At 32.2% G+C, this 12672-nt stretch overlaps 1 protein-coding gene across 1 annotated transcript; it reads left to right on the top strand.

Annotated features, from left to right (window-relative positions):
- Positions 1-11327: 11327 nt before the first annotated feature.
- Positions 11328-12136, top strand: LOC108360812 (uncharacterized). Its single transcript, XM_017613254.1, has 3 exons — positions 11328-11391; positions 11488-11932; positions 12004-12136. The coding sequence occupies exons 1-3, from the start codon at positions 11328-11330 to the stop codon at positions 12134-12136; spliced, it is 642 nt and encodes a 213-aa protein (XP_017468743.1).
- The last annotated feature ends 536 nt before the right edge of the window (positions 12137-12672 follow it).

Here is a 12672-nt window from a genome sequence, read left to right as displayed (position 1 = left end):
ACAAACTCGAGCCGGAAAAAATTTTGCCAGCAAGAATTTGCAATTAGGAAAAAGATATGATTGTGGCACATGGTTGGATTTTTTGTCGACGATACCCTACAAGAAAAGGACATTTTAGACTGACCGATTCTCAATACACTCAAACAATACACATAAAAAACGCTGTAAAAATTTGCCTTCAATTTTAAGGCAGTAAAACAACGACCTTAAGTTAACATCAACCGAGGCCATATGTTGACAAGGGATGCAAAATCACAGTTACACAAAAGAACTGGTCAGATTTTTCAGAAATCCCTTCAATTCTGATGTAAAATATGATGCCTAAAGACTGCAGATCTCCAATTTAGATGACCGGTCATATGACCGGCAGATATCTCGTAGGATTCCCAGAGAGTTTTGCTTTACATAGAAATTTGTGCTCTTTTATTTTCCTTTTGACTCACTTCAGTGTTGGTTCCTTTAATTCAAGATGGCATTCGGTTTTTGGAATTTGAATAAGTTCTCAGCAAAAACGTTTGTTTAAAAAAATACATATGTGTACATAGTGATTGAAAATATCAATTTTTCCATTACCTTAAGCCTTTAGGAGTGGGCAAAAATTACGTTTTTTAATTTAGGCACAATTGAATATGTGCTATCTGGGAAGACAATATCTACATTTAATTAGTCTGTTCCAATAGCAGTCCGGTTTACAGGATTTAGTCAGAACTTACAGGAAGTCGTTCCTATTGACATAAAACCTGTAAGTGGGAACACTTTTGAAAGGGTAACTGAGCAACTGTTCTTAGTCAGAAGTTACAGGATTTAGTCCGGAGTTCTTTTTCCTGTAAGTTCATGAAGTGTCAAAAGATCAGCTGATTTGCATGTGCAAGCAAAAACAAAAAGCGGTGGAAGCACAGAACCTTATATTTGTAAAAAAAATGGAAGTAAACAACGAAATATTTGAATATGTATAGATTTTAATAATTATTTTGTAATATTTCAGCCAAATCAGTGTTATACAAATGACATGTAAACAAACGACTGACGTTTTTACAGGAAATAGTGCTTTTTGCGTTCTCGAGCACTTCTGCATCTGTTCTCCTTTTACTCTCACTTGAGAGAGTAAAATTGTAGTTTGACAGTTCCACAGGTTTTATTCCGAAGTTCAAAGGAACAGACTAAATATTTATTCTGTTTGTTGGCACTATATCCAAACACAAACGCATCTTAAGAGTCTTAACAGTGAAACAATTTCTTATTTTCTAAGTTTGCGAATAAAACTTCACACTTAAAATTAAGACATTTATAACAAACATTTTATGAAGAAAATCCCTTCTTCGTTTAAAATAAAAATAAGCGAAATCGGCCCAATTTCATACAATCCTGCCTGACATGAAAATTTTCTCCACGATAAGGCTAGTAGCCATTTCTAACAGATTTTGGGCCGCTTAGTCAAAAATGGAAACATATATACATATTTGAAATTTAAGAAAACAAGGCAAATAGCAAAATCGGCTAAAAACGGCTAATTTTTTTCTGCAAAGCGGCTAACAAATCGGCTGCCGGCTAAATCGAAATTTCTCCGGCTGTTTGCTATCGCAACCGGCTAAATCTAGCCGGAAAACGGCTAAAATGGCAACACTGATCAAGAATAACACCCAAAAATTACTTTTCCATTGCATTTAAAAATTATATTTACAACAAGTAAAAAATCTAAGTTCGGGTTAAGCCGAACATTAAATACCCGGCCATGGTGGGAAGAGTGGTTTTTAATTCTATTTCTAATATTCAATTTCGATAGTATGTTCAGTTATACTTAATCAGATAAACTTATTTGGCTAGATGTGGGCGTTATATGAAAAGTGGGAGTAATTTTAGTCCAATTTCAATAATTTTTCACGTTTTGCTTTCATGTGGCAAGCGAAATAGTCGTAACAAGTTTGGTACATGTTGATCGAACGGTTACCGAGATATACATAATAATAAAATAATAATAATAGATTGGCTTACACATATGTTAGTGTTTGGCCGAGCTTCTCCACCGATTTGTGGCGTGCGCCCTGATGTTTTCACACAAAGAAGAGGGACCTACAGTTTTACGTCGACTCCGAACGGCGATTGTATTTTAATGAGAAGCTGTTTTTCATGGCAGAAATACACTCGGAGGTTTGCTGTTGCCTGTCAAGGAACGACCGCTGTTAAGCCCTGTATGCAGCTCTCAAAAAAATGGTCAAGAAAAAATTGCCATTATTTCGCGTGTGTGTCCAAGGAATTTTGACATTTTTGATACCTCACAGCCTGTTGCCTCACTCTTTCCTCAAGAAATAATGGAACGGGCATATATTTCTGTTGCAANTAAATTTCTTAAGAACTGCGTACTGCCTTAAGGAAATTTGACTCAAGAAAATTTCTTAGCCATTTCTTGTACGTCATTTTATATGGAGTTTTTGCTTTTCTTGAGAGCTGCATACAGGCCTTTAAGAAAAAACCTTTTTTCTAAATTTTCTTTTTGCGATGTTTCTTTGACCAGGCGCTGCGGAGTGGAAGGGTGCACTGCTTACCACTACACCACAGCGGCCGCTACATACCTGTTCATAAGTGGACGGTGCCGCGCCCATTCCCCAAAATTTTATCATAAACGAGTTTTTTGTTAAAGAGGTATTGCAAACATCAATTTTGAATAAATTAGCTTCTGTATTTACTGATATATCGAAGATTTAGTATTTCTCCAAATTACCGTTATATGGGATGTGGGCGTGGTTATTGTCCGATTTTAAAAATTTTCAGCCGTTTGCTACGTTGTACCAAGGCTAAACCATACAGATCCCAAGAGCTGTGTAACATGCAGTTTCGTAATATTCAACTGTAAAAAATTATGAGTGAAATATTTTAAATCCGAAAATATTTCAATTTCCCTGATTATCGTGAAATATCATTGCCAGAATGCATGANTAATAAAACAGTATTCTCGCTCCCACACATAAAATCGGCTCCTTTACTTGTGCAGAATGTTGCTTACTCTATAGTTTCTAGTGATATTAGTAGTAAAACCAAAAATTCTTCATACTAAATATTAGTTGGCGTCACCTTCGTTTGCGTAATTTTCTAGAACAAGTATAGAATAGCGACCGTTTAGCTATAAAATAACAAAAAATGCCGAATGATAGAACTTTTTACGCTGATTTCAACGATACCTAATTTATTTTTCGCAGGTAAAAAAAAGAAGATATAAGAGGTTTATTTGTATTTTTTATTATCACTAAATTGTTGAAACCCAAAAGTAGATCATGATAAAATATGTTATATCGAATTAAAGATAATAACTTGTACTTTCTAAATAATATAAAATTCTTTACCATTAATTATGCAGTTTTTTCAAAAAAGGTTATTTCATGAAAAAATAATATTTGTTCGTTTTTTAGTGGTTTTGGTTTAAAAATACAAAAAGCTATAAATTATGTACATCAGCTGAAGAACAAATTAATTACATTTATGGTGACGTCATTAGCTTTTTAATCGGTTATAAAGTTTATAAGATATTAATATTTAAAATAAATGTGTTTAGAAGCTGGCTTGAGGTCCGATGATTTTAAATTAAAACACAAGTTTTGTGATGTTAATCAATATATTTCGATTACACACGGTAATCGTCATCAGGATTTTCAACTACAACAAAATATAAACACAAAAATATAATAACAATTTACATACATATTTTTAACACAACAAATTGCAAAACAATAATTACATACATTTATTTGAGCGTCCGCATCAGTTGACGTGGTGTTTTAAACTGGTTTTCTGTTTGTCAACAAATGTCGGTACAAGTGTGCCGAGTTAGCATCGACGTCGCTTTTATAGTTCATTCGGTTGTTTGTTGGTGTATTTATAATGTGCAGCATTTCCAAAGTCAATCTCTTGCTATAATGCTGTTCTTGTAGGAGCACGATCGCTCTGTCGAAGTTCGGTGTATGTGAGTTTTTGGTACAGTGGGCCATGAGTGCTGTTTTTTGGTTATTATTTTGATGGCAATATTTGTAGTCTGATTTATGCTGTGATAGTCGTGATTTTAATTTTCCTTTTGTTGTTCCCACATATATGCTATCACATGGTTCATTTTCTTTTCCATTGCAAGGGATTTGGTAAACTACATTACTTTTTTCCAACGGCGGTATTTTTGTTTTTGTTTTATTAAACATATATTTTAGCGTATTGGTTGGTTTATGGGCTATTTTTATATCTTCTGTGTTGTAGCAATCTGACTTTACCAAACGCTCTGATAATTTTGGTACATAAGCTACTGACTTGAATATTTTTGTGGTTTTTAATTTATCGTGATTATTTTCAATTGCATATCTTCTTAACATGGTTTTTATAATATTGTCGGGAAAATCATTGTTTTTTAATAATATTTTAATTTCATTCTTAATCTCTGTGTGGTAAGTGTCATCTGTTATCCGTAACATTCGCCGTATACAGCCCATTGCTGTATTTATAATCATCGTCTTTGGATGCTTTGAGTTAAAACTGATGATTCGTTCGCTTGATGTGGGTTTCTTATACCACGTTAGTTTCAGTTCATTTCCTCTTCTAATAATCATAGAGTCCAAATAAGGCAATTTTCCGTCGTCCTCAAGTTCTATTGTGAATTTTATATTTTTATTGAAGGAATTTAGTTTGTCAAGTGTGCTTTGTACTTCATCTTCACGTATTATTGCAAATAGATCATCAACGTATTTTGTTAGTAATCTAGGTGGACGTGCTAACTTTTTAACTGTGTTTTCTAATAATTCTTCCATGACTATATCAGCTATCACTGGGGAGGTTGGTGATCCCATCGGCAATCCTTTTAGCTGAGTGTATACTGTGTCGTTAAATTTAAAATATCTGTTCTCTTCGATGCAGAACTTAAGTATTTCTATGAACAGTTTCTTTGGTATATTTGTGTGATTCTCTATTGTCGTCCATTTATCTTTTATAATGTCAAGTGCTAATTGTGTTGGGATACTGGGAAAAAGTGATACTACGTCAAAAGGCATTAATTTTTCATCGTCAAAAATATAGGTGTTATTAATTTTGCTTTTAAATTCCAGGGTATTTTTAATGTTGTATGCCGAAACAGTCGTTATATTTTTCAAAATGTCTGCTACATATTTACAAAGGTTATGTGCTGGTGATCCGGTGGCAGAGCATATTGGTCTAAGTGGGATTCCTGCTTTATGTAATTTTGGTAGTCCATAAATCCTTGGAGACAGGGCCGTGTTTGTGGTGAGTTTGTTCCTCTCGATCTTTGAAATTAACTCCAATTTATAAATTTTATCGACTAGACTATTGTTTTTGCTCTGTAGTCTAGATGTGGGATCCTGTCTTTGTATCCTATACATTGTCAAGTCGTTCAATATATCTTCCATTTTCTTATTATAGTCACATATTTCCATTGCTACTGTTTTGTTGCCCTTGTCCGAAGTTAAAATACGAATATTATAATTTTTGCTAAGAAATTTCCGCGTCCGTCCCACTGTGTCTATTATTGCACGATCTATTGCACTTTGCCTATTTGTTGTAGTATGGTCTTTTATCAGTAAAGAGAATTTTGTTCTTGCTTCCTCTTGCTTCTCTTTGACTTTGATTGTTTGCACGAGATCCTCTCCATCCGCTATGTATTTAAATAAAGGGAACTGTTTATTTTCAATTGGGAGAGCAAACTTTGGACCTTTTGACAAAAGCATTTTTACATCTTGAGGAAACACGACGTTTGTTGTGTTTACAAACCACTCTTCATTTTTGTTGTTGTCAAATAAGAGGTGATTCCGACTTTTTCGCAGTTTTTCATACTTCGCTTCTTGTCGTTGCCCCACTGGTGTTGTTAATTTTTCTGCGATTTTTGTTTCGCTTTGCAATAATATTTCAAAATCTTCCGCGCCAAGATGTTCCTTAAGTTTTGTTGTTATTTGCTCCATCTGCTGTTTCTGTCGTTTTAATATGTTGTGTTTTTGTTTTATTAGAAGACTTAGTATTTTTGTGTGAAAGTAATGTGTGTGTTTATCTAAGGTTCTGTCTATGTCTGTTTGTGCGTTACGATCAAATATAAATAAACTATTGCATCTAGTTGTACATTTTATGAAATTAGGAACTAACTTAGATTTCCTGCATTTTAAAAGAAATTTAAGACTACATTTTTGTTTTACCACTTTCTTTGATGTATATTGAAATTTATTTATTAGTGCTCTAGCGTTGTTGTAGTTGTTCTTCATTTCTGCATACTCCATTTTTATTTTACATTTTTACATTTAGGAAATAAAAAGGTCGCAAAAACAAATATTTAATATTTAAAATATCTAAAAATTTAACTTTAACCTTCTAGAACCTTTTAATTTTTTACTTGCGCCAAATCATTTTGGCATGGTTGAAAAGAGCATAAAAAGTTCTATTGATCTGCATTTTTCGTTTTTGCATAGCTGAACTGTCGGTATTCTAGGTTTGTTCCCGGAAATGACGAATAACTTAAATCAAAAATGCATATTTTTATGTATTGTTTAGTATTTCCATTAAAACACCAAATATATTGCGAATTCGCATAGAATTAATATTACACATTTTACTTCAAATTGTATACTTTGCGTACTTTTTGTAGTACCATTCTACTACCGTTTTCGCAAACTGCGATCACATTCTTCCCCTTTCTCCTACTTCCAAATACGAATCTAGATATAGAAGTGTCAAATTTTAGCTGTCACAAATTACACAACCTTGTATTATTGAATCATGGCCAGAATGTATAATGAATGGATGCTTTTAAAAAATTTTAATTCATGGAAAAAGTGTGTCAAATTTCTTCGAATTCACTGAATTTTCAAAATTTTCAAATTACTTAATTTTCAATTTTTACTTTTTTGTTGTATTTTCGAATTTGTACTATTTTACACAGTTGAATGTCACAGCAAGTTGAATATTTTCGCAGGTTTAGAAAATAACAAAAATTCCAAAATTTTGAATATTATGAAATTATTAAATTTCTTGAGATTTCTTATTTTTAGGATAATTTCCAAAATTTTAAAAACTATCGGAATCTGGGAGATTCTAGAAACTTTGGTAAAATGAGAATATTTTGAAATGTACAAAATTATTGAGATTTAAAAAATTTTAATATTCCAAAATTTTTAGAATTTTATTTATTCTGAAATCCATCCTAAAATGTAAAGATGGAAAACATCACAAATTGTCGAAAAATTCCTATGTTCATGGTACTTGTGTATAACACCTAGAAAATTCTTAGAATTCTAAAATATATTAACATTTTTGAAAAATTCCGAAAATTCTCCACTTTTCGGAACATTTATTTTGTGCTTTGTCTACTTCAGTACATACTATTTTAGTATGTTATTCACGATATATGTTGAAAAAAACATTTTTAACTAAACTAAGTACTTAAAAGTTATAATTTTTTTAAGTACTTAAAATCAATTAAAGTGAGACACAACTAAAGACCATATGAGCATTTCCACAGAATGGTCAACCAGGACAGAGAACTAAAATGAACAATCAATTGTATGGGAGCTATAAGTAATAGTGAACCGACTTTGACGGTTCCGACAAATAATTAATACATTTTAAAAATACAATCGATAGCTCGAAAACTGAGGGAATAAATTGCGTTCAAACAGACAGATATATGGACTTGGCTCGACAAACATTTATGAGGGTCTATATCTTCTTCGTATGGTACTTACCAGCATTAGACAAAACTTATAATACCATTTCGTGTTCATGAAAGGCATAAAAGAGGCACACTTAAGCTTATAAATAAACAAGTAATTTTTAAGCAAAAAACAAAACCGACTTCAATTCTCATATAAAAATTTAAGTTTATCATTAATTTCTTCATGATCCAATGATCGGATTTAAACCAAATTAGTATGGGACCATCTGTGAGGTAACACCTTTCCTTAAAAAATATATATATATATTTCGACGAATTGATAACCTTTCTCCTTTTTGTGCAGTCAGTTATAGACTAATAGAGATATTTCAATGCGCAATTAGTATAGTATAGNCTGAATTTTCAAAATTTTCAAATTACTTAATTTTCAATTTTTACTTTTTTGTTGTATTTTCGAATTTGTACTATTTTACACAGTTGAATGTCACAGCAAGTTGAATATTTTCGCAGGTTTAGAAAATAACAAAAATTCCAAAATTTTGAATATTATGAAATTATTAAATTTCTTGAGATTTCTTATTTTTAGGATAATTTCCAAAATTTTAAAAACTATCGGAATCTGGGAGATTCTAGAAACTTTGGTAAAATGAGAATATTTTGAAATGTACAAAATTATTGAGATTTAAAAAATTTTAATATTCCAAAATTTTTAGAATTTTATTTATTCTGAAATCCATCCTAAAATGTAAAGATGGAAAACATCACAAATTGTCGAAAAATTCCTATGTTCATGGTACTTGTGTATAACACCTAGAAAATTCTTAGAATTCTAAAATATATTAACATTTTTGAAAAATTCCGAAAATTCTCCACTTTTCGGAACATTTATTTTGTGCTTTGTCTACTTCAGTACATACTATTTTAGTATGTTATTCACGATATATGTTGAAAAAAACATTTTTAACTAAACTAAGTACTTAAAAGTTATAATTTTTTTAAGTACTTAAAATCAATTAAAGTGAGACACAACTAAAGACCATATGAGCATTTCCACAGAATGGTCAACCAGGACAGAGAACTAAAATGAACAATCAATTGTATGGGAGCTATAAGTAATAGTGAACCGACTTTGACGGTTCCGACAAATAATTAATACATTTTAAAAATACAATCGATAGCTCGAAAACTGAGGGAATAAATTGCGTTCAAACAGACAGATATATGGACTTGGCTCGACAAACATTTATGAGGGTCTATATCTTCTTCGTATGGTACTTACCAGCATTAGACAAAACTTATAATACCATTTCGTGTTCATGAAAGGCATAAAAGAGGCACACTTAAGCTTATAAATAAACAAGTAATTTTTAAGCAAAAAACAAAACCGACTTCAATTCTCATATAAAAATTTAAGTTTATCATTAATTTCTTCATGATCCAATGATCGGATTTAAACCAAATTAGTATGGGACCATCTGTGAGGTAACACCTTTCCTTAAAAAATATATATATATATTTCGACGAATTGATAACCTTTCTCCTTTTTGTGCAGTCAGTTATAGACTAATAGAGATATTTCAATGCGCAATTAGTATAGTATAGCACTTTAATATAAAATTAATCGCTTTAGAATATTCTGTTCCATTTCGCAGTTTCTTGCTTTTTTTAATTTGCAGTCAAAAGCGACTTCTATTATTATAAAATGAAAAATAACAAGTAAAAGCAGCGCTGTCTTCGGCTATGCCGAAGGCTTCCCNTTGAGATTTCTTATTTTTAGGATAATTTCCAAAATTTTAAAAACTATCGGAATCTGGGAGATTCTAGAAACTTTGGTAAAATGAGAATATTTTGAAATGTACAAAATTATTGAGATTTAAAAAATTTTAATATTCCAAAATTTTTAGAATTTTATTTATTCTGAAATCCATCCTAAAATGTAAAGATGGAAAACATCACAAATTGTCGAAAAATTCCTATGTTCATGGTACTTGTGTATAACACCTAGAAAATTCTTAGAATTCTAAAATATATTAACATTTTTGAAAAATTCCGAAAATTCTCCACTTTTCGGAACATTTATTTTGTGCTTTGTCTACTTCAGTACATACTATTTTAGTATGTTATTCACGATATATGTTGAAAAAAACATTTTTAACTAAACTAAGTACTTAAAAGTTATAATTTTTTTAAGTACTTAAAATCAATTAAAGTGAGACACAACTAAAGACCATATGAGCATTTCCACAGAATGGTCAACCAGGACAGAGAACTAAAATGAACAATCAATTGTATGGGAGCTATAAGTAATAGTGAACCGACTTTGACGGTTCCGACAAATAATTAATACATTTTAAAAATACAATCGATAGCTCGAAAACTGAGGGAATAAATTGCGTTCAAACAGACAGATATATGGACTTGGCTCGACAAACATTTATGAGGGTCTATATCTTCTTCGTATGGTACTTACCAGCATTAGACAAAACTTATAATACCATTTCGTGTTCATGAAAGGCATAAAAGAGGCACACTTAAGCTTATAAATAAACAAGTAATTTTTAAGCAAAAAACAAAACCGACTTCAATTCTCATATAAAAATTTAAGTTTATCATTAATTTCTTCATGATCCAATGATCGGATTTAAACCAAATTAGTATGGGACCATCTGTGAGGTAACACCTTTCCTTAAAAAATATATATATATATTTCGACGAATTGATAACCTTTCTCCTTTTTGTGCAGTCAGTTATAGACTAATAGAGATATTTCAATGCGCAATTAGTATAGTATAGCACTTTAATATAAAATTAATCGCTTTAGAATATTCTGTTCCATTTCGCAGTTTCTTGCTTTTTTTAATTTGCAGTCAAAAGCGACTTCTATTATTATAAAATGAAAAATAACAAGTAAAAGCAGCGCTGTCTTCGGCTATGCCGAAGGCTTCCCACCTTTCATGAACATCTGAAAATTTTACTTTAACAGATTACTGCATTTAAATAAATTTATATATTCACAGCATACATAGACAGAGGAGATACATATATAAAAAATTATATCTCAACAATCAGAGGTATGGAAGATATTCCTTATATAGCACCAATCTAAGTGATTTTCACTGCTGTGTGATCGGTATGTAAACCGGTAACATAATTTTATGGGTTTAGCTTTTTTTTTTCTGTTCGCAAAGCTCGAGGTCGGCTGTACTGATTTGTTTGAAATTTCGGTTATACATAGGTTCTGGATGGGCTTCTCATTGTCTTAGGCAAAGAAAAACGTTTAAATACTTCCTAAAAATGGAAGCAGCACTTTAAAAATCCTATAGAATCTAACATACATGCCCACATAACAGAGCTAAGAGCGCCCTCTGCTGTTAATTCGTAGGGAATACATCGCAAAGCAAGGCTTATGTATATATAAACACATGTGCTAATGTTAACATTAATAGGTGCGTTCGTTTAAAATCTCCAGTAAAAACCAACCAATTGCCAAATTCCGGCGAAATGTCATCTGTGCTCTCACAAGAGAGAAATATCCAAAATAGTACGCGAACAGAAAATTTGCAGAAACTTGCAAGTAGACGAACAGCTAATTGAAATTTTGTTTACATTCAAAAGTGTAAAATTTAAAACATAAGGAAAGTGCTCACAAAGTGTTATTGACTAAACGAATAGCCCCCAGCAAAAGATGGCAAGTAATAAAAAGTTGGAACTACACTGCTCTCCTGGTACATTCCGTAGAGTTGAAAGTGGTAAGTACTTCTGAAAATTAAGTGTTTCAATTTCGTGATGATGTCCACCCCAAAATCGTTGTATAAATAACTAAACATTTTCCATTAAATTTATAGCTCCAGACTACCGCGTACAAATAGCTTCTCTGCATGCAGGCGATGAAGCCTATGAAGAAATTATTTTCACGCAGGGAGTTGCTAGCATGGCATCTGCTGCAATCGATGAATCGCCAATAGTACCGAAAGAAGAGGATATGGTCTTTGTTCCCATTCAAAATTCCGGTGGAAGCAGTCAAGAAAAGAAATTTTCATGGCTCGATGCCCCTACGAAACTTTTGCTTGCGCTGGTGAAGGAGTTGCGACCTAAGGTTGGGAAGAGTGCTAACCTAAGAAATAAAAAACAAATGTGGAACACCATCAGCAACGAGCTCTGCGCTAAAGGGCATTTTTATAATGCTGCGCAGGTGGAGGGGAAGTTTTTCACTCTGGAGCGCCGCTACAAAAATGTTCAGCTCAACAACTCCCAAACAGGCAGAGGAAGACAAACTTGTCCTTATCAAGCGTAAGCTTTGAGACTTATAAACAATTTTAATTTCATTAATTATTATCAATTGTTTTCATTTCCAATTATAGTGAACTGGATGAAATTTTTAAAGAAAGAGCATCAGTACATCCGGAATGCGTTATCGATAATGAGGTTGAGGTGTCGGCTGAAGCGGATGAAGTTTCTGAGGCCTCGCCAGCCTCTCCAGGTATTAACGTATAGAAGCTTGTACTAGTTTATTCATATGTTACTAAAACGAGTATTTTTTGTGCTTAAATCAATTTTAGACGTGGCACCTTCTACCTCGAGAAAAAGAAAGTCAGCAGAAAGTCATGGAGGAGACGGAGCTTCGCGAGGCTAAACGGGAAAAAATTGACGAAAAGCTCCAAAAATTGCTGGAGGAGAATATAAGACTTAAAGAGGAAAGCATGAGGAGAAGGGAAGCTCGTGCTGAAAGAAGGGAGCAGCTACAGACTGAAAAAAATTATATTTTAAAATCTTTAGTAGATCGTTTAAAAAAATGAATATACTTATATCCATTGTAACAACTAATAGGGACGCGACATTTTAACAGGCTTTGGCTACCTTCCTTTTGTTTATTTAATATTTATTAGTTTTTACAAAAGTATGTCTTCTTATCTAACAAAAACCATGTAATTCCAAATTTCAAAGCTTGTAAAAAAATTGGGAAATTCAGCAAAGTTTCACCAACATTTCAAATTTTTGATCAGCAGGATTTTTCAGCAACCTCTCACTTG

This window comes from Rhagoletis zephyria, unplaced genomic scaffold (genome assembly GCF_001687245.7).
Source record: "Rhagoletis zephyria isolate East Lansing unplaced genomic scaffold, Rhagoletis_zephyria_1.1 Rzeph_scaffold_00633, whole genome shotgun sequence".
Classification (NCBI taxonomy): domain Eukaryota; kingdom Metazoa; phylum Arthropoda; class Insecta; order Diptera; family Tephritidae; genus Rhagoletis; species Rhagoletis zephyria.
Note: the sequence above shows the minus strand (reverse complement) of the source record. Positions and strands in the feature narration are given on the sequence as shown.

Coding starts and splice junctions, on each gene's coding strand:
- LOC108360812 (XM_017613254.1), top strand. CDS start 11,328: ATGGCAAGTAATAAAAAGTTGGAACTACACTGCTCTCCTGGTACATTC. Junction 11,392..11,487: donor ATTCCGTAGAGTTGAAAGTG/GTAAGTACTTCT, acceptor TTAAATTTATAG/CTCCAGACTACCGCGTACAA. Junction 11,933..12,003: donor CAAACTTGTCCTTATCAAGC/GTAAGCTTTGAG, acceptor TTCCAATTATAG/TGAACTGGATGAAATTTTTA.